Source organism: Myxocyprinus asiaticus, chromosome 39, assembly GCF_019703515.2.
Source record: "Myxocyprinus asiaticus isolate MX2 ecotype Aquarium Trade chromosome 39, UBuf_Myxa_2, whole genome shotgun sequence".
Classification (NCBI taxonomy): Eukaryota; Metazoa; Chordata; class Actinopteri; order Cypriniformes; family Catostomidae; genus Myxocyprinus; species Myxocyprinus asiaticus.
In genome coordinates this window covers 22,072,398-22,095,000 of record NC_059382.1, presented here as the reverse complement: position 1 = coordinate 22,095,000, position 22,603 = coordinate 22,072,398, and the positions used below count along the sequence as shown (strand labels likewise).

General features: G+C 37.3%; 2 protein-coding genes across 7 annotated transcripts in view; both read left to right on the top strand.

Moving 5' to 3' along the window:
- Positions 1–985, top strand: part of LOC127430218 (CD166 antigen homolog A-like) — a 42,043-nt gene extending 41,058 nt beyond the window's left edge. For both annotated transcript variants that reach the window (XM_051679818.1, XM_051679817.1), the window contains exon 16: positions 1–985. This exon is cut by the window's left edge and continues 707 nt beyond it. The gene's annotated coding sequence lies outside the window, so the exon portion shown is untranslated.
- Positions 986–1,950: 965 nt separating this feature from the next.
- Positions 1,951–22,454, top strand: LOC127429916 (dual specificity tyrosine-phosphorylation-regulated kinase 1A-like). 5 transcript variants are annotated; one of them, XR_007895373.1, is made up of 12 exons: positions 1,951–2,720; positions 7,455–7,651; positions 7,882–7,974; positions 10,081–10,269; positions 10,652–10,799; positions 10,901–11,187; positions 11,276–11,422; positions 16,913–17,053; positions 17,272–17,575; positions 17,815–17,939; positions 18,871–22,044; positions 22,284–22,454. XR_007895373.1 is itself a non-coding variant. In XM_051679272.1 (11 exons), exons 2-11 carry the CDS (start codon positions 7,532–7,534, stop codon positions 19,465–19,467), a joined length of 2,151 nt encoding a protein of 716 aa, XP_051535232.1. In that variant the 5' UTR covers positions 1,951–2,720; positions 7,455–7,531; the 3' UTR covers positions 19,468–22,454. The 5 variants fall into 5 exon arrangements, 4 of the variants coding, with proteins under 4 accessions (XP_051535232.1, XP_051535235.1, XP_051535233.1 ...); XM_051679272.1 differs by having other exon boundaries at positions 18,871–22,454; XM_051679275.1 differs by having other exon boundaries at positions 1,954–2,720; positions 18,874–22,454.
- The last annotated feature ends 149 nt before the right edge of the window (positions 22,455–22,603 follow it).

Below are 22,603 nucleotides of genomic sequence, written 5' to 3'. Positions count from 1 at the left end.
TGGATTGTGCCTTGTTTTGGATTAAGTTTACAATACAGTTATTGGACAAAAAACAAAACAAAAAAAACATGTTGAATTAGAATCATTTCACAACATTTGTACTGATATGTTGCTTTTCAAAAAAATTGTTCTGACACTAACTCTTCTCAGATTATCACCTATTCCTTATTGTTCTCTGTACCATTTTTTTATTTTTTTTTTGGAGCAGAATTTAATGTGGTTTTAAGCATTACTTGTAAATATATTAAACTTTTTTACGTTCTATTTATATTGGTAAGGTTTAGTTAAGTGGCAGTGTTTCAACAATGTTAGTTTTAGTTATTTTTTTCTGAAAATATACCTCCATATCTGTTGAATGGTACAGTACAATTGATATTTACTTGCAGGCTTTGAAATTGTGAAATTTAATCATCCAGATTTACGTTTTGCATCATGGTATTCCTGCATTTCCACAGTTCAGTGCTTATTCAGAGTGAATTCAAACCATCCTCGAGACCAAAGAGGTTGAATGAGGCCATGCAAGTATTGTTCATACTGACCATTTTTTTGTTCTTTTAGTTCAAATAAAGTGTACATTTTTAGGGAGGATTTTTTCATTATTTTCATTTCTTCCTGTTTTGTTTTTACCATTCCTCCACTCTATATTCCCACATTTACACTCTAACTACATGTAAAATTACTAGAATATACAGTAGTGATAACATTTTTTAAGCTGTTTCAGCAAGATGGAGCTTTTGAATTATAGGTCGTTTAAGTAGTTGCATAATGAATACTGGAGTCAACTTAGACACTCAAAGGGGTCATCATCATATAAATTCGAGAATGGTAGAAATGCATCCAAATGGTTATTATCAAGTGTTGCACCACAGTTTTTGATCCTCTGTGCAGCTGTTGCTGTCCATGGTGCTGTAATGTGCAGCAAGAATGATTCATATACTGTATCTGCATTTATGAAATGTCGGCTCAGTACAAATAAATTCACCATATGCACTACCTAACTAGGGCCAGATCTATTCCAGAGAAACAAACGGCTGTAAAAATAAGTGAGACAAGTGCTAAATGAGCAAGACGAGGAATCACACAGACCTAAGTGAAACACTGCTCAGTCAAATTATGCTTAAAGTTTTATTTGATTTTTAACATCACACGACCAGATCTTCAAATGGACAAAGAACAACAGGAAAATCAAGTGCACCAGCAAAATCACTGATACCTGGAATGCCCTCTGGTATTTAATAACTTTACTATGAATTAAGCTAAGGTTTATAGAACAATGATAGTTACACATGCTCACATGAAGCATGCATTAATTTGGTTGTTAGACATCATTCTTGAGTAATTGCAACACAGCATACATTTTTGCATAATGTAGCAAACTCTAAACATTACACACTGTCAAGGCAAAAAATAAATAAGCTGCCTTATGTTGCTTAAAACTGTTAAGCATTTCCGCCACATAAAAAGTGCTTTAAATCAAAATTATGAGATACTAAGTCAAAATCATGAGATTAAAATTCAGTATTTTGAGATACAATTTATATATTTTGAGATAGTCAAAATTATGAGATAAAAAATTTTAAGATAAAATTATAAGATACTGTCATAATTATGTGAAACTAAGCCTTAATAATGAGATACTAAGTAAAATTTATTAGATAGAAAATCAAAATTATGCTGTCATAATTTTGAGATAAAAACACAAAATTATGAGATAAAATTCTAAATTATGAGATACTAAGTCATAATTATGAGATATAGGATCTCAATTTTGAGATAAAAAAGTAAAAATTATGAGACAAAAATTTCTTATAATTATGTTTTAGTAACTCAAAATAATGACTTAATCAAAGCACGATATATATATATATTTATATTATTTTTTTTATTTATTTTTTTCTTCGAAGAAAAAAAAAACAACGTTTTTGTACCGATTTAATTGATTGACACTTTCCGTACAGCTACCCTGCCCCCCTTCAAAATCGTCATTGAAACATCCGGGTACTCGGCTGCTTGATTGACAGTTACCATAGCAACAAGCCAGGCTGTCGCCATTTTGTCGGTGGCTTTTTTAATCTTTCAAATGTTTTCGCTTCCTGTCGGAATAATGCAGTCACCCGCTCGTAACAGCGACAGTTTTGGACAGGATCCATCAACCGCGTCGGATTGAAAACGACACCAGGACAAAGAATCGGAATGTCAGGAATATATTTAGAGCGCTAGTAGTCCGTGTCTCGGGTCCGCCGGGCCGGTCCGCTGCGCAGGTTTGGAACGCGCGCCATTTTGTGAAAACTGACAGAAAACCTTAACGGGAAAAAGATGTATGTTTACGCAGATGCTTTCATAATTTCTGCACGCCGTTCGTTTTCCATCCGTAATTGTGCTTATGAAGATCATTAATTTCCGTCCCCAGCTGTGCAGAAAGCGAACAATCCGTGAACGTGCGTTGCAGAGCGCGAGTTAAAGTCACTCAGACAGAGTGCTAACTAGCCGCTAGCCTTCACTTCACCACCAATAACCCATGATGAATGCGCATAAGACGTCTGACACGGGTAAAACTAGACTGGAAATCCTCTGGTTTACCTGCCAATTGAAATAGGAAAGTATTTGACACTGTGGCTCGGTACATTAGGGGTGTTTCGTTGGAAGCAGCGTAGAGAAACTGGATAAGTCGCTTCACTTTACTGGATCTGGGACTCTAAATGAAGATCGCACCATCAAAGGTGAGTCTTTGGCAGTAGCGGTCATGTTAGAAACAAATGTAGAGGTCTAAATGAAAGATATGTTCTGTGTAGCTTTGTTTACAAACGGTTTATTTGGTAGTAGTACTTGTCGGTTTGTTAGACGCTAGCAGGTTGATTTGGCCTAGCTGGCTAGCCGATTAATAACTTTCCTTCCATTCGTAAGCGACATTTGTGAATATGTTAAATAGCATACCCGATTGTATTCACCTGCTTTTACACTCCAGAAGCCCTGCAGTAAATAGTAGTGCTGATTTTAAGGATACAAATCGTTTGATACTCGTTCAGCAGACAAACCCTTCATGTAGCTCCGCTAGGTCACACTGCCAGAGCAAATGTGTCTCATTCGCTCAGCCTAACGATTTTATACACAAACAGAAAGTCAGTCATCTGGGTGCTCAGAGAAGTGTATCATCACATCATTCTGATGGGAGTGTTTGGCTGGTAACTGATGGTGATGAAGCCCCATGACTAGCGTGTTGTCAGTTAGCCATCAGGCTGTTTTCCTGTCGGGGGAGGGGGGCTGACATTAGCCAGCGATGTGATGCCTCCACTCGGGCTCTAACCAGAGTTATCCAGCAAACATTGCTCAGTTATGTAGTGCGGGTTATAGGATGACGATGGAGGCGTAAAACGAGTCCAGCCGAGCCCGATGAATGGCTTTGCCTGCTAGAGAGGTAAGGTCCGCTTTTACCTGTCATCATCACTCAGTTTAACTGGTTAGTTTGCTCGGCGATTAGCTGGCAAGTGATCAAGTTGTTTATAGTTAATGTGAAAGAACTGAAGGCACGCATCATAACTGCTCGGAATGTCATTTGTTAATCTGTGCAAAGCTTTACTTTGCCAGCAAGCTGAATAATGATCTCATTTTTGTCTGAGTAGGTAAATACAGTAAACTGGCACTTGAGGGTTCAAGTCGCATGGTGCTGTAATACCTGAGGCCCTAATAAAAGTCCGTCAATATAACACAGACTGAATGGACTTTTTATTAAAAAGTCACTTGAATAAGAACAGGGGGCTCTTATAAATAAGGTCAGGATTCTTTCCCTCATGGTAACAGAGTTTTTAGTTGGTAGATCTATGCAAGATGCCACTTTTTTTTTGTCCATCACTAACTCAAAAACAAATGTTGGCTAGCAGATTAAATAAGCGAGTGATGGCACATGACAGTGTCCTTACTTTTAACAGTCTTTTTATCATTTGTTTACATGTGGTACCTTTATTATGATGCAGTTTAATTTATTATTTTGCATAAGCTTTATTTCAGTCACACCCTAAGAAAAAGTTGACTGCATATTAGCAAGATATGAAGTAATGGGCCTTCTGGCCCAAAGGCACCAGGATCCATACTGTCACTTACATTTGGTTTCCCTTTATATCTGCATGCACCATCCCATAAGCTATACCTTTTCTTTCCAGGTTTTATTTGATTAATTTCCCTATTAACCAAGGATTTTTAGAAGTCCTGCAATTGAGATAATTCCAGTTTGTTGTGGCATCATTGGAGAGCTTCGTTGTTTCTAGTTGATTAGAAAAGACTTTCTGTAACTTGGTTCTAGAGAAATTGTTTTGAGAAACATGACCACCACTAATGATCTCTGCACAAGTATTGTTGGTTAACTTGGGCTTTGAGGCAATCAAAGTTTAGTTGTGGTTGTGGAAACTTAAAACTTGCTTGTAGTTTCTTATTTTTCTTCTCCCCAAGTTGGAATGCCCAATTCCCGATGTGCTCTAAGTCCTCATGGTGGTGTAGTGACTCGCCTCAATCCGGGTGGCAGAGGATGAATCTCAGTTGCCTCCGCGTCAAACCGTCAATCCGCGCATCTTATCATGTGGCTTGTTGAGCGCACTACCGCGGCAACGTAGCGCATGTGGAGGCTTCACGCTATTCTCCACGGTATCCACGCATAACTTGCCACGTGCCCCACCGAGAGCGACAGCCACATTATAGCAACCACGAGGAGGTTACCCCATGTGACTCTACCCTCCCTAGCAATCGGGCCAATTTGGTTGCTTAGGAGACCTGGCTGGAGTCACTCAGCACACCCTGGATTCGAACTTGCGACTCATGGGGTGGGTGCTTGTAGTTTCTGAATATAATGTATGTTACCCAAGTTTTAAACTTGAAAAATACAATCAGTCAGAAAAGCAAAGTATTTGCTCTTTGTGAATATGGAGAAGATATGTAATAATTTCTTTAAATTATTCCTTGTTGTTTTTTTTTTTTTTTTTTTCTGCCATCCTAATAAATCAGTGTTGGTCTCAAAGGAAACTTTACATTATTGGTCAATTTATTGGTGACTCCAAAGCAAATTTACTCTCATTTCAAGTGAATTAAACATGAAATAATGCTGGCGGTAATGCATGCAAGTTAGCTGCAATGATCTGCAGAAATTGGTGTGTTCTTTCCCTACTCTTGATCCATGTTGTAGTTGGCCAAATGCAGTACGCAAATGTTGCAGTGTAAAATAACTGTAAAAGTTGAACAGTATTCAGTGCTTGGCCCTTAATTTAACATTGAGTGGGTAGAAAATAAAACTATCATGGAGTTGGCTTTCTTTACTCTTTGTTGCGTAGTCAGAACTCAGGTGAAGTTTTGATGTGTTTTCTGTACCTATTTTTTTGTGCTTCCTACAGAAAAACAAAAGGCATAATTCCTGGGACACGCAACGTATCTTAGCAATTCGAGAAGTTGTCACTGGCAATGCCAAACTTGGGAAATTGTTGACCTTGAAAGATACTCAAGTAGTACAAGTTACAGTTTCTTATGTTGATTTATTAGTTTAATATTGGCAATGTTTGATGGAAAGACATCATTTTTAGTCAGCAGAAGTTCTTTCTACATGTAAGATGGTATATTCAACATCATGTTTGTTTGACATAGCTATGTCAGAAATTTTAAAAGGCCTATAGATGATGCCCTGACTATAACCTGACCTGTCATGAAGTCAAAAATACTAAATAATAAAACTAAAAAAAAGATTGAGTTTGTGATCTTGGTAATTATTTTATCTGATTAGCTTTATACTCATTTCTTCAGGAAATGAGATTAATTTTCATATTATAGCAGCCTAAATCATATTATCTATTAGTTACTCGTCATCACAAGTTTTTTAGATTTTTGTTCATTTTTCACATTTGATAGGACAAAAATATTGATGGGTACCTACACTTAAAAAAAAAAAAAAAAACTAGTTTAATTTTTTATATTTATCAAATCCATAAATGTACATTTTAGCTGAGACAACATGTGGTCATGTTGAATATTTGTATTTGAAAGTGCTTGTTGATTTTGTATTTACCAACTTCACAATTTGTTATGATGTATAAATTCTTAATTTCTCTTTCTTCTTTGAATTTTAATGGCATCCTATAAATCAGACCATAATAAAAGCAAAAACAGTACTGGAATATACGTTTAGAGCATCTGTTTATTCTGATTTTCAGTGTCGTTTCTGGTTGTATTATGACTATATAAATGAGCCTTCATCAGTATTTCTCTTGGTGAATTACATACAGTCCTTGACAACATGAATCCTCAAGCCTGGGTGATTTATTTTTTATTAAGAAGTATGTAGCAGAACAGGTAAGCTAACAATAAGAAGCAACTTAATTTATTTTCCTCAGATTTTTTTTTTTTTTTTTTTAAATCAAAGCATCAGTTTTTTTTTTTTTTTCATTTTCCATGTGCTTTGTTTGTAAAGGAACATAAAAAATAATTCTCAAATATGTATTCTTATTTTATTTCCTTATATCTTAGAATTATTTTTAAATGGTTGTGTTCAAGCATGTTGAAGTGTTTCCATCCTCTGATATTTTGTGCATCACATGAATTCTTTGCCCTGCCTTAGTTGGGTCAGCTGAATCATTCTTCGCTCCTACACCATGAGTGGGGTCTGAGCTGCGATTTTGCTGTCAGGCTCCAATGTGGTGGATGCTTCATCTAAGTGTGCCAAAGTTCAATTTTATTTCTTGTTTATTTCTTGCTTTCTTATTGGAAAGTGGGAGCAGCTCTGCCCTGGCAACAAAAGTAGGCTATTTGCATACTCTTCTGTGATTGGCTTGAACATTGATGGGCTTGCCAAATCACACTGTATCTTCTTGGTGATAGGCTATGCTAATTAGATGCTGTTGCTGGGATTCTGTGTGGCTGTACTGCATTGTGTTGCCTGGCAAGAGATGCTGATATATGAGCAAGCTCCTTTATAATTATCAGAATTTACAGCTAATAATTTCTCACAAAATTTGTTGTACTTGACATGAAATTTGCACTCCTGTCTTTTCAGTTTTTTTATTTATTTTTTATTGAGGAGAGAACCCTTGTATTTTTCTCTTCTGTACAGTTATCATCCAAATTAAATCAATACTTTTTTATATTCTGCATTCACCATTCTTTATTATGCCTTTACATTTATTGTTTGTTATTTATTGTTTATTCTTATAAATTACATTTTGTAAATTAATTACATAAATTTGTACATTTCTAAAGAAGCAACTGTATTTATATGCCCTGTTTAAGGGAGAAATGCCTGTCCAATTATAGTGCTATTATAAGCCTAAGCTTCATTTGGTTACATAAAAGTCTCAGTGATGTGGTTTGCTCTCTTATAACAGATTTCAGGTAATAACCTGAAAGAGACTTGCAGTCCAAAGGAATGCAGGAAGTGAGGAAAATTTTGTTGTAACGCACTCTAATTTAGCTTACATTTTCTCCAGGGGGAGAGACCTCAGCATGCAAACTCTCGTCTGTCCGGCTTGCACCCTCTCTTTCTTTCCATGCTGCTGGTCTTCAGATGGCTGCTCCCATGCCTCATTCGCACCAGCAGTACAGTGACTGTCACCAGCAGAGTACAGACCAGTCTGTCACTGTACTGCCATACAGTGATCAGACACAAGCACTCACTGCCAGCCAGGTACTGGATGCTCCATTCTTGTTTATGCACTTAACTTTTGAACCGTGAATAAATATGGATTAATGCACTCTAAATATTTGCATTTTTGTAAAATGAATTGAACCAATTTTCACTTATTGGCTATTGGTTATTTTAGCTATTGTTTTTATTAGTTATTTATTTGGATTTGTTATAAAAATAGGAATGTGCCAATTTTTAAATAATTTTGTGTGTTTCCCCTGTTATTGCAGAGGCACATGCCCCAGTGCTTTCGGGACCCCACTTTAGCTCCTTTGAGGAAGCTCTCCATAGACCTGATCAAAACCTACAAACACATCAATGAGGTAAAGTGTGTTTTCCATTGATACTGTGAAAATTTTTTGTTCTCATTTCTGTATTTTGTAATATAACATCACACAATATCATGTATTATTGCTATCCATGCAGTAGTGAAGTACTAAAAACAGTTTACAAGCTCCAGTAGACTTACGGCAAAGTTGTTCTTCGTTCTTTGCTCAGAGCTTAAAAGAAGTTCGAAACAGTCAAGCAACAGTATACTGTTTGCAAACATTCAGAAATTGGCCATTCTGCTGGGGGAGGCATTTAGAGGAGCATTTAAATACAAGGACACTCAAGACTACATGTAAAACCTTAACTAACGTGACATGAAAATGTGTTATCATTGACTTAATGACTCATATCAGTGGAATTCACACGAGATAAGAAAAAGATGCTGTTTTAACCACTCTGTGACAGTTTAAAGTAATTTTTATGCAGTATAGCATGTGTGTAACTTATATTTACATTCTGCATTCAAGATGCTTATGCGCTTACACGCTATATGAGGCCATAATATGCACCGGTTACCATATGTACCCTATATCAAAGATGGGTGTATAACAGGGTGCCAGACAGGTTGCAGATGGTACATATATAAAGCAGCATATCAAACAACAACATGAAGGGGCACTTTAGAGTATTTGAGTAGATATGGTTCCTTTTGTAGACCAAAAAAAAAAACAATGTGGTGTAGGTAAGTTTGCACCAGCTTGGTAACTGCACTCCGGTGTGTCCATGTTGACTGATCACTGACTGAAGAATGTGACTGGAATTAGTTGTCGGCCTCAAAGTAGGTGGACCACTGGGTCTCACCCACTTATGACCTGGACCAATGGTAGTATAAAGGTGTTTAGCAGTCGCTATGAAGTTTTCTTGAGATTTCGCGCTGGTGAGCTGTTTCGAACCACCAAAACAAACTCAAAAAACAGGTTTTGTTTGAAATGACGTCACACTCGTTCATTGTTAAATTTTTCCTGAAGTACATAGGGACCTTTAGTGTCACCTGAGAAGTCAAATTTACTGCTAGGAAGTTCTTACACTAATAGCACTTTTCCACTCCACTCTACAGTTCGACTCGACTCTGCTCGCTTTACTTTTCTGAACTTGCTTTTTCCACTGCAGTTTAGTGCCGCCTCAACGTGGGTGGGATTATAGGCTGATCATCGTAGTTGTGCCGCCCCTACTGCCGTGACATTATCTTAAACGTGACACAAACATTACTGACCATAAACAATAGCACGACCGCTAGCTGTTAGCTACTAGCTCATTGTGCTGCATAAAGCAGTTGTTGCATGATGAATTTACACAAGTGTAACAGTTAAATTGGCCTGGTTGTTGTAGAAGCAAGCTTTCCAGTAGCTGGTCAACTAAATAAAGTGAATCTTTCAAGCAGAATATAGAGTTAACGTAACAAAACGTACCATCCTCCATCGTGGACTCCAACAATGCCGTGGCCGAGTCCAGGGCACTCTCCCTCCCATTGCTTGCCGGTCTATTGCCATAGATAGCGTCCATTTGGTCGAACCGCTTCCACTTTCTTCTGTTTGAACCACTCCGGCTGTTGTCCTTGATGGTTCTGTAGTCACTTAAGTTTTTTTTAACTTTTTGGTAGGTCTGGTGGTAGCTGTATGCGGACAACAGCTGAGACACTTCCTGAAAGACTTTTTCGTTTTGCGTCGTTTTGTTCGTCGCTAACGAGAGGAATGTCTGCACCTCGTTTATTGACCATGGCGTGGTTTCACGCACAGCAATTTTTTTTCCAATTCAAAAGTCGCGTGAACAAATGATACTGCTATCGCTGTTGCTAACTTTAAAACTAGCAGGTTGATGTCCCATGTTGCAAATCCAGTGACGCGGGTAGTGACGATTTTCTCTGACCAATCAGGGATCTGTTGGGTTTTGACATCACATTTAGTCTCGGCTCGGCTCGCTTGGAACCTCGACCGAGGTGGTACTAAAAAAAAGTACCAGGTACTGTCCACAGTAGAAAACTCACAAAAAGCGAGCAGAGTCGAGTACCGTGTACCGTGCAGTGGAAAAGCCCCATAATACACGAGAAAGTTGTGATTTGTTCTAAACTTTGCATTTGGTTTTGTGCTTTCCTTGTATAGGTGTATTATGCAAAAAAGAAACGACGGCATCAACAGGGTCAAGGTGAGGACTCCAGCCACAAGAAAGAAAGAAAAGTCTTCAATGATGGCTACGATGATGAGAACTACGACTACATTGTCAAGAATGGGGAAAAATGGATGGACCGCTATGAAATTGACTCCTTAATTGGAAAAGGGTCATTTGGACAGGTATGATGTCTCAGGTCTCAAATGTATCAAATTTTAGGCCATTCTTTTTTTTTTTTTTAGGGGTTCAAGGAGTGGTAAAATTTTGGTAACTTTTGAACTGTCAACGCAGCAATGTGATACAGTTTGAAAACTGATAAAATTGAGGCTAAAACTATTGTTTTGTACCTTGAAAATGAAATCCGTTAATGGTAAAATTACGCTCCATGTAATCACTGTTTCAGAATATCTGTATCTTTTAATGACACAACACTTAGTTATTGTTCTTACCAGGGCCACATGAAGTGTAAAACCTTTTTCATTATAAAAAGGAATATATTTGGAAAGGAATAATATATGGATAATTGTATTTTGTTTTGTTTGTTGTCGTGTCACGTGCTTTTAGGTTGTAAAAGCTTACGACCGAGCTGAGCAAGAGTGGGTAGCCATTAAGATCATCAAGAACAAGAAGGCTTTTCTCAATCAAGCTCAGATTGAAGTACGGCTTCTCGAGCTCATGAACAAACATGACACAGAGATGAAATACTATATAGGTAAGAATTTTTTAATCGTTATATTGTTACACACATGCACTCCTTAATTTTTAGTTGGTAACTTAACTAAATGTTTCTTGTCAAATCGTCTCTTTCCTCAGTACACTTGAAACGGCACTTCATGTTCCGGAATCATCTTTGCTTAGTATTTGAAATGTTGTCATACAACCTCTATGACTTATTAAGAAACACGAACTTCAGAGGTGTCTCTTTGAATCTGACAAGGAAGTTTGCCCAGCAGTTGTGTACAGCACTATTGTTTCTTGCTACACCTGAGCTCAGCATCATCCACTGTGACCTAAAGCCAGAGAACATCCTGCTATGTAACCCCAAGAGAAGTGCCATCAAAATTGTGGACTTCGGGAGCTCCTGCCAACTCGGACAAAGGGTATGGTAACCAGTGGCCCTTATTGTGTGTGTAGGAAGAGTGTTCAAATGTACAGAACATTGATTATTTGTTTATCCTTCTCTATCAGATATATCAGTACATCCAGAGTCGATTCTACCGCTCCCCTGAAGTTTTATTGGGAATGCCATATGATCTGGCCATAGATATGTGGTCGCTGGGATGTATTCTGGTGGAAATGCATACTGGAGAGCCTTTGTTTAGTGGAGCCAATGAGGTAAAATTAAATAATTACTAATATATTTTCATAACATTACCCCTTCCTGAAAGGATAGTCAAGTCAGTTTTATTTGTATAGCGCTTTTCACAACACACATCGTTTCAAAGCAGCTTTACTGAAAATCATGCTTTAACAGAAAATTATATTGTAATATCTAAAGTCTTAGAGTCATCATTGTATAATTGTAAATTGTGTATAAAAATAAATAGTTACATTATTGTATTTAGAACCCCAGTGAGCAAGCTGAAGGTGACTGTGGCAAGGAACACAAAACTTCATAAGATGTTGGTTAATGGAAAAAACTAACCTTGGGAGAAACCAGGCTCACTGTGGGGGCCAGTACCCCTCTGGCTAACAGCATGAATGTAATGCCAATATTAGTTATTTGTATGCAGTGCAAGTCATAGTTTAAAATTTGTAAACTAAGTAAGTGTTAAGGGCCAGTGTTTAAACAAAGATTTTGTATGAACTGTAAGATTAATGACTAATGTCTTTGAAGTCCATCCTGGATTAACTGAAGGAGTTCACATAGATGCATTGTCCTTTGTTAGTTCGCTGATGAAGGCTTTTGTTGGCAATTAATAGTCTATGTATTCCATTTCAAGAGTGTAGTCCATCAATAGACAAAGGTGATGCAGGCAGAGATCAATGAGGTGCATCACAGTTCAACCGGCAGGTCATTTCGGTGAGGTTTGTTGCGGTCCATCCTAAGTCCAAGGTTCAGGCAGTGGCATATGAAGTATCCAATGTCTTATAGTTGGAGTTGACATCAGTTCATCCTCTGAAGTCCATCATAAAAGACTGAAGTGATGTCTGGCTAGTACCGGCTGTAGTTTGTCATCATCAGTCAGCGATACGTAGCAGTGGAGTCCGACACCAAGCAGGAATGGAGCTGGATCTGGCCGGCTTTGGTAACCTCGGGATATGAATCCCGAGACATGGAAACAAATAGAATAATATTAGCGTAGATGCCATTCAATTTATTGCAGATTTATAGATTTATAAATGTTTCTGAGAAGTGTTTCTGGTTCCAGCAGACCTAAATAAAGCAGCCTAATTGTGAGTTGATGGATAAATTAGATGAGTCTTTAGTCTAGACTTAAACTGAGTGAGTGTCTGTGTCCCGAACAGTGTTAGGGAGACTATTACATAGTTTTGAAGCCAAATAGGAAAAGGATCTACCTCCTTTTGTGGATTTTGATATTCTAGGAACTATTAACAGGCCAGAATTTTGTGAACGTGATGGAATATAGTGTGGTAGAAGGTCACTTAAGTACTGTGGAGCTAGACAATTCAAAGTTTTATATGTAGTTAACAGAATTTTTTAATTAATACAAAATTTAACAGGTAACCAATGTTACAATGATAAAATTGGGCTAATATCATATTTCTTGGTTCTAGTCAGCACTCTGGCAGCTGGATTTTGATCCAATTGAAGTTTATTTATTGAACTTGTAGTTCATCATCTCAGTAATGCATTACAATAATCTAGTCTTGAGGTCATGAAAGCATTAATTAGTTTTTCAGCATCAGCAATGGAGAGCTTGTGTCAGAACTTAGCAATATTTCTGAGGTGGAAGAATGCTGTTCTATAAACATTGGAAATTTGATTTTCAAAGGACAGATTGGTATAAAATATAACACCTAAGTTCTTCACTGTAGATGATGACATAACGGTACATCCATCGAGTCTAAGTATATTTTAGCGGCTTATTTTTAGAGGTTTTTGGTCCAATAATTAGTACCTCTGTTTTGTCAGAATTGAGTAGAAGGAAATTTCTGGCCTTCCAATCCTTGATTTCATTGATACACTGCTAATTTTGAGAATTGTGAAATTTCGTGGGGTTTAGAAGAAATATAAAGTTGGGTATCATCGGCATAACAGTGGAAACTTATTCCACTATTCCTGATAATATCTCCCAGGGGAAGTATTTATAAGGAGAAAAGCAGAGGCCCTAAAACTGATCCCCATGGTACTCCATGATTTCACAATTCCTTGTTTACATACACAAAGTGGTAGCGGTCTGATAAATAGGACCTAAACCATGCTAAAAGCAAGTCCACTAATGCCAACATAATTCTCCAGCCTATTCAAGAGAATGTTGTGAACTATGATGTCAAAGGCAGCTCTAAGATCTAAAAGCACTAGAAGAGATATGCAGCCACAATCAGATGATAAGAGCAAGTCATTTGTAACTCTGATAAGTGCAGTCTCTTTACTGTGATGGGCCTAAATCCTGACTGAAATTGTTCATATATATATATATATATATATATATATATATATATATACTAGTGCCGATATTATAGGCCGATATTAGCCTTTAACCGATATATTGGTATCGGCGTATATTTTACTGATATGAAAAATAATTTTCAGAACATATAATACAGAAAACAATACTTTAGAATTGGTGTCATAGCGTAGTTTGTCCAGCAGAGTGCGTTCCGACTCCATTGTTTACAGAGCTGACTCTGAACTGACGGTGGTTCTGCAGACAGGGCGGAGTTAAACGGTGCGGATTTGAACGATCTCTTTTCCTTAAATTGCTAACTAGTTTGTGAAATACATACTGGAAAGTTAATAAAAAATGACCCCATCGTTTAATATAACTAATATAACCTTAACCCTGTCCCTGACCATGTCACTCATGTTTATCACATCTGTTTGCTGTTAGCCAGCTATAGTTTGTCAGTGCAGTCAGTAATGTAGCAGATTGAAAGATAAACATCAGAGCATCTTTTTGCAGCTCATCAGACAATGGTGCGGTGGTGGATTGTGTGTGGTGAGTGCTGATTTCACACTTCGCTGTTACCTATTTGGTGAGACAATGCTGAAAAGTAAATAAAGTCCATCTTTTACTCTCCGTGGCAACGAGCTTACAGCTAACTAGCTAATCACGTAGCTACTTTCATTGTTGTCAGCGTGTAAACATGTATTCACTAGGGATGTGTGCTACGACTAGTTTGACTGTCGTTTAAACAGAAGTTTTGTGACCGACTAGTTGACTAGTCTAAAGAGAAACCAACCTTCAGAAAACAGTAAAAAAAAAAAAAAAAATGTTTTATGCGACCCATTTAAAATACTTAATCCATTCCAAACCCGACGCTAAATTCCACTGAAAAGGGTCATTTACCTGCGACGTGCTCGCCTTGAATTATGATCATTGTACATTAGATATAGAACATGACACGCATTCACTGAATCAACATTAGCGAATATTTAACAGACATATTTATTGAACACAATTGAATTAATAGTGCAGGATCAATGGAACAACCCTAAAAGCCTGTTCTAAACGGAAATCACCAAGTAAAAGTTACTTAACATATTAAAACAGTCAGGACATTGTTGAAAATATTTAAAAGGTAGACCAAATCTATGAGAGAAAACAAATGCGCTGAAAAGTTGCGCGTATTTCACGACGTGCAGTTGTGCATTAGCCATTGATCTAATATGACAGCTGTTCGGTAAAGACCGTCAACCAGTAACAGTTAACAGTTATCTAAAATAAATGAGGGGTGATAAATACTAATACAACAGGCTGTAAAAATAGACATTTATTCATTTTAATATCCTATATATATTTTGAATGTGTTGAAACTTGACGCACCATAAAAACGGCACCGTTAGATCGGTTTCATGCTTAAAAGTAATTTTTTTTTTTTTTTTTCCCCTCTCTCGTTAATGTAAATGAGTGTAAATGCCAACACCATCATATATGTCGAAAGGACTGATGCCAGTCAACCAAAACATGAGCTCATTGATGTCATTAAATGACATAAAAATGACTTTTTTATTCCATCAGTTACTCCTAGTCGGGCTGCCGTATATATTTAGTTTATACGTAGGGTTACGTCCTACATAAATGTAATGGTGCAACGCTCAAATATTTAGTAGAGCCTAAATTGTGACTTAGTGCCCATTTATGCCACAACTAGGCTCAGTTGTAACGTACGTATAGCTGGTGCGACCGGCCCCTGATGTTTATTTAGCTATTTATTTTATTTTAATTTATTCTTTATTTTAATGGTCAGCAATTGACTGATACTAAACATACAGTACTGATGTTTATTTAGCAATTTATTATTTTTATTTATTCTTTATTTTAATAGTCAGCATTTGACTGATACTAAACAGTACTGGTGTTTATTTAGCTATTTATTTTACTTTTATTTATTCTTTATTTTCTCAGTGTTCATTTCTAGAATTTGTTGACAATGTATAATAATAATGTCAAATGTTCTTTGATAAAAATATTTCTTTAAGAAAGCAGCCTTCCAAGTACCTTTGCATAGTCATATCGTGCAAAATCATTGCACAATCCACATAGAAAAGGTCTGTTTTCATTCCAGCTCAAAAATGAGCTATATCGGCCACCATATCAGAATTTTCCCTCTCTAAAATCGGTATCGGCTTCAAAAATCCCATATCGGTCGGGCTCTAATATATACCATTTCTCTGTAGAAATGAACATAGTTGGGAGGACACTACCTTTTCTTGTATTTTCGACATAAATGGGAGATTTGAAACTGGTCTTTAATTAGGCAATTCTCCAGGATCAAGCTGTGGCTTATTAAGCGGTTTGATAACTGACATTATAAAGTTTCTTGGGACATGTTCTAAGGATAGCGAGGAGTTAATATTAAGAAGAGGTTCTGAGCTTAGTTGGTATTGGATCTAACATGCATGTAGCTTTTGAGTTTTTGATAATTTTTTTTAGCTCTTCCTGACATATGACAGCAAAGGATTGAAGTGGCTTGTGAGGAAAATTATGAGACACTGTTTTCTGAGGTGCTGTGACAGTTGATTGCATAATTCCAATTTTATTTCTGATGATTTCTATTTTACAGTAAAGAAATTAATGAAGTCATTACTATTGTGCTGCGACAGAATATCTGGTTCAGTCGATGCTTTATTCCTAACCAATTTAGCCACAGTACTGAATAAAGTAGGATTGTTGTGGTTATTTTCTATGAGTTTGCTCAAATATGCTGACCTGGCAGCTTTTAGTGCCTGTCTGTAGCTACAGACACTATCCTTCCATGCACCGTGAAATACCTCTAATTTTGTATTCTTCCACTTACGCTCCATTTTCCGAGCTGCTCTCTTGAGAGCATGAGTGTGATCATTGTACCATGGTGCGGGGCTTTTTTCTTTAATTTTCTTTCATCGAAGGGGGGCGACACTATCAAGAGTGCTAGAGAAGACTGTATTTATATTTTCTGTTACTACATCAAGTTCTTCTAGACTTTTTGGTTTACTGAGTGTGTGAGACAATTCTGGAAAATTATTAGTGAAGCTATCTTTAGTGGTTGAAAGAATAGTTCTACCTGAACAATGGCGTGATGTAGATATCTTCTGTGTTTTTAACTCTTGTCTTATTTAAATGGTTGACGCGGAAAATTCTGCATAATCTGAACTGACTGTTTTAAAAGGTAATGGGCTTACAAAACAAACTTATTCATTAAATGAAACCCCATTAGGTGGACCAAATGAACAAAATTGTTGAAGTACTTGGGATCCCACCCAGTCACATCATGGACCTAGCACCAAAAGCCAGGAAGTTTTTTGAGAAGTTGTCAGATGGGACATGGAGTGTTAAGAAGACCAAAGATGGAAAAAGGGTATGTGTTACTGATCAGTGTTTAAATACTACTTGGGTTTGACTATACCATTTGTGCTACCTTACAACAAATTTCTACATTTTTAAAGTAATTTTGACATATTATGATTTTTAAAATAGAATGCCGTATGCTGTACAGTGTATCAGACTGTACACTGTTCACTGTTGTGCATTTTTGGGGAATGCTTGTTAGTTATGTCTCTAATTTTCTGTGATCAGTACAAACCTCCGGCATCTCGAAAACTCCATGCCATCTTGGGAGTGGAGTGTGGTGGACCAGGCGGTCGTCGTGCAGGAGAATCCGGCCATGCTGTAGCTGACTACTTGAAGTTCAAGGACCTCATCCTCAGAATGCTGGACTTTGACCCCAAGACGCGAATTCAGCCCTACTATGCCCTCCAGCACAGTTTCTTCAAGAAAACGGCAGATGAAGGAACCAATACAAGCAGTAGTGTGTCAACAAGTCCTGCGCTTGAGGCCTCACAGTCATCAGGGACCACTTCTAGTACATCCTCAAGCTCAGGTTTTTCGAAGTTTTATACTTTTTGAGAATTGAATACTGGTTGTTTCTCACAACAACTACAAAAAAAATCCCCAATACAAAAAATCTTAATGGTCCTAAATGTAGGTTTAATGTTCTTCTAGTCTCTAATCTATATACTTTAAGTTAACTGGCTGAATAACTGTAAAATGTTATTTTTACTGCCATAGTATTTCAGGGTAAAGGATAAAGCTTAATGCAGTTCCTTTGTTTTGCTTCAGGAGGATCATCTGGAACAAGCACCAGTGGCAGAGCAAGATCTGATCCAACTCACCATCATCGGCACAGTGGTGGGCATTTCGGCACAGTCATGCCAGCCATAGACTGTGACAACCTTTGCCCTCAGGTGAATCCCCCTTTTCCAAGTTTTTTAGAACAAATGGGTATCAATATCAAGAACTTTTTTCTTCTTTTGAAAATGAACCAAAACATAAAGCCATAAAGAGTCATTAAAATATTTTACCCCAAAATAAAATGTGTTTTTCCTTGGAAGGCCAGCTACTCTTATTTTCATGTAATCATTGGGGAGTTAATCTTTAAAGGGGTCATGACATGCCTTTTTTTTATTATTTTAATGTTTCTTGAGGTTCAGTTATAATATTAATAATAAAGTTTTTTTGCACAAAAACTGTCTAAATCATGATCACTTTCCACCATCATTCTGACCCTCTGTCACAAATGCTCGGTTTTGATGATGCTTCTCTTTTAAGACTTGACAGTAAACATCCACTGTTATGAATTGGCTCTCTGCTCTTGACTGACCTATTCTCTCATTAACATGTCACTGCTCACAACTACTGGGTGGGGCTACAGAAGTGATAAGGTAAAGCAGGCATTGATGTGTTGTTGTGGAGGTGGTCAGATGCAAATGTCAACCTAAGTGTGACATTACATTGTGGAGGAAGTAGAGAACGAGTCATTTTGGCAGCTTTGATCAGCAAATGCTCTTTTTGCAGTGATGAACTCTTATACAGTATGGCAATAGATCAAGGAAAATTGTATTCCTTGTCATGACCCCTTTAAAAAAAAAAGATTATGCGTGCTGATGCTCGTTTGAGATATTTGTGTAAAATGTAAAGATTGAAGGTGTATAAACTTCAGTGGTTTGCGAAATTCTGCCACATCTGCCCCATGTGCTTTTAGATTATACTGTATTTGGTAAAAATTAATGTTCTGCTAGAAGAAATGACATAGATATTACACATAATCACAAGTGTGTTGTGAATTAACTTGCTGAAATACCTTCATTGTGTGTGTGTGTGTGTGTGTGTGTCCAGCAGACGAGACCGCCTTTTCATCCACCAGTAGTATGGCCTGGAATTGTTGGACCAGAACCTGTCACTGTAGAGACTTATCCAGTCCAAGAAACCACTTTTCATGTGCCTCCCCAGCATCCCAAGGCATTGCACCCCCATCACCACCATCATCATCGTCACCACCACGGACAGGTCATAGCAGCGCGACCTCGACCGCGACTCTACAACTCGCCCACTAACAGCGCCTCCACACAGGATTCCATGGAGGTGGTGCACGGTCATCTGTCCATGACATCGCTGTCTTCCTCCGCATCCTCTTCCTCCACATCTTCCTCTTCCACAGGAAACCAAGGCAACCAGGCTTACCAGCTTCGCCTGCTTCCTGCCAACACCCTGGACTTTAGCCAAAATGGAAGTATGCGTATGGGTTTGGGTGCCTTCTCAAATCCTCGCCAGGAGACTGGTATGGCTGGACAGTCTTCATACCCTGTTGCTACAAACACAGGAACTGGTCACTTTATATCAGAGGGACACCTGGGCATAAGACAAGGCATTGATAGGGAAGATTCTCCGATGACTGAAGTCTGTGTTCAGCAGAGCTCAATGGCCAGCTCGTGACTTTAGCTGAAATGGGTTTGTTTTTCTGTGTGATTTCTTTAGTTTTTTCCTTTTTTTTTTAATGGTGTTATTTTTCTCCTTTTTTTTTCAAAAGGTGCATAGAGAATAAAAGCTGCTCACTTCTGAGGGGAGATATCACTGAACCGTTACAAATTGAAGAGTATTTAAAAAGATTATATGTATTTTCCATTTTTCCATTTTTCAATTTCTAGATAAGTTAGTAAAACTGCAAATAACCATAGTGAAACTGAGACATCCATCTGCCGATTCACTCATCTGCATATAGTACTTACCATCTGTTACACTGGAAACTAGGAGATTTGTTATTTGGTTTTTATTTTATTTGTTTTTCCCTTTTCTTTCCATTACAGTGAGCATTTCAGATCTGTGAGCTGTCGTACAGCTTCTTATATGTAAAGCAATGCAAAACATTTTAGGTTCAAACAAGTGAAACATTGAACATTTATAATTTGGCTGGTTGTTCTTTTATTTACCCTTTAAGTGAAACTTCTCTAAAGAGCTGTGTGTTTAAACCTGTAGCGTGTCAAGGAAGCAGTACTTGCAGTTATATTTCGTGTTGTCGGTATTGTGTAACACTTCAAGAGGGGGCACATAGCTTTGGAGCTCCGGTGGCGAGCGATGGCCTAGTGTTAGGGCTTAGACAGGCAGGTGCAGTACTCTTCAGGCCTGGAGTCCTCCAGACCAGGTGGCTTTGACTACGTAAAGCAACTGAGGAGGTGCACTGATGAGCAACAAGGGGGAAAGATCCAGATCAACCCTTTGGCCTTATGACTTTTGGACCTTGACTGAAAAAGGAGCTGGACTTTATTATAAAATAGAGATGCTGTCCTCTATTTTTAAGATTTAAGAGTCCTTAATTGGTTAGGGAATGTTAAATAAGAATGGTTATTCAGAGGCCTTTATTTAGCAAAGATTTCTAATTTAAGGGACTCCAAATTGCAGGGTCTTGTTCAGATGTCCTTAACTTCCTAAAATTCTCTTTCGTCGAAGTGGAATTTCACATAGAAAGGTAATCATTCCCATTTAAGACACTTCATTAATTGGCTTTATTATTATTTTTCGTCAAGTGGTTGCGATAGGGGGTGGGGAAAAAACCCATCTGCACAAATTTGCCTCTTTGTGTTGAACACAGAAGAAATGTACTGAAATTTGTGACTGCCTTTTTTTCTCCTCTTGAATTATGCTGTTAATTTTACACACATTAGTTTTTCTTCTTTATTGTTGTCTTTTCTTTTGATATACCAAAGCAGTTGTTTTTTGTTTTTTTTAATAGCACTAGGTGTCTGTAAGAAATAATGTAGCAGTTCACCACTTCAGCCCGAGGTTTTTCAAAGTTAATTTAGTCTGTATACTCTCAAACTGGAACTTTTATTAACTTAATGTTTTCATGTTAACTAAATACCGAAGCAGGTTAATATATGGATACACCTCCCTAATTTGTTATTTTTTCCCATTTACCGTTTCCTGTTAAGGAAAATATCTTGGGAGGGAAGGGACCATGACAGTTACTCTGCAGGCTACAGAGTAGCTGAGAGATCACAAATTATTTTGAGGAGAAAAAGTCTTTTGTTTTGTATTTACCTGGTCTTAGTCAGTGACGCTGCCTTTTATACCTAATTTGATGAACATGCTAATTTCTACCTTTTTAAATCTAAGTGGCTACTTCAATTTATTTATTCAGGCAGTCTACTGTAGCTACTGTGACCTCAGAGTCTGAGTTGAATTTGTTATCAAGTGATTAGTTCAGTGGTTGCCTCAGATATAGCATTCAAAGGGAAATTAGAGGTGAAGCGCTGCCACACAGACACTGCGCACATGCATGTTGTTTTGAAGAGAATAAGTGTTTGTAGTCACTATTCAGTCACGTCAAGGATAGCTAAGCTCACACTGATTTTTCTATCAGGTTGTGAGCACCCCCACCTTGTTCTCAATTCTTAAAATCAACATATAAAATATAAGAACTTCTCTGAATCTAGCAGTTCGTCACAGACAAGTGGGACACTATCCTGCCAGAATGAGTGTGGTGACTTTTGCATTTTTTTTTTTTTTTTTTGCAAAGACATCACGTACAGCCAGAATCATATTTGATATATTTACAAATCTCACAATGGCCAATGGTAATCGGAAGAAAACGAAAAAAGGTTTAACTGAATGTTAGCTTGATTAAAAAAAAATGTTTTTATACAAAACATTTGGAGTGCAGTTTGCGGAAGGTGACATAAACATTCCAAAAATCAAAATCGAAAAATTACAGTAACTTTTAAAGAGTGCACCTGTTTCAGCTGTTACTAAATGAGGTCTGATTTAGTGCGGTTTTCATGAAATGCAGCCCCTTTTTAATAGTTGAAATAGAATTTATGTATATATTTATATTTTTTTAAATAAAGGAAGTATAGAACTCACAACATTGCTCCTGCTGGTATGTCAATTACATTGCAATGTGTTCAATGGCCTGTTTTGATTTGTTCTTTTTAACCCTCCTCGTCTGTCTTGGTCATTGGCCCAAAAATTGCTTTTAGTTGGAGGCGTTTGACTTCAACAGGACAACGCTAAAAGGTAGGGTTTACTGGGGAGAAAAGACTAGAATTTGTACTTTGAGTCTTTTCATAGGGTATGACGCATGTGTCCACACTTTATATATATATATATATATATATATATATAATGCTCATGGTTTGCCATATCTTCTGTTCCCCCTTTTTTCTTAAATGCATTAAAGGTAATTGTCACTGATACACAGGATCATGGATTTTAATTATACATTCCTCTGCCTTTCTCTCTTTTTTTTTCTTCAGATTTTCTTGACCCTTTTCATGCAACATGCACTATATAATTGATCAGCATGGGGAAAGTGATGTGTCCACAGATTGTAAGATCTAGTCAAGACTTTGCTGTGTATATGAAAATGCCCTTTGTATTATATTCAAACAGTATTATGTATGATATATAAAAATAACTTAACTGACGCGCTCTTGGCTTTTTTTCTTCATTTATTCCCTGGCTACACTACACAGCTCTTGTGTATGTAGTGTCGACGGTACCTAGTTCTAAACCTATTCAAAAGGTTTTGTTTAGGTTCTCGAATAAAACAAATAAAAAGCTATTTTATAAAGTA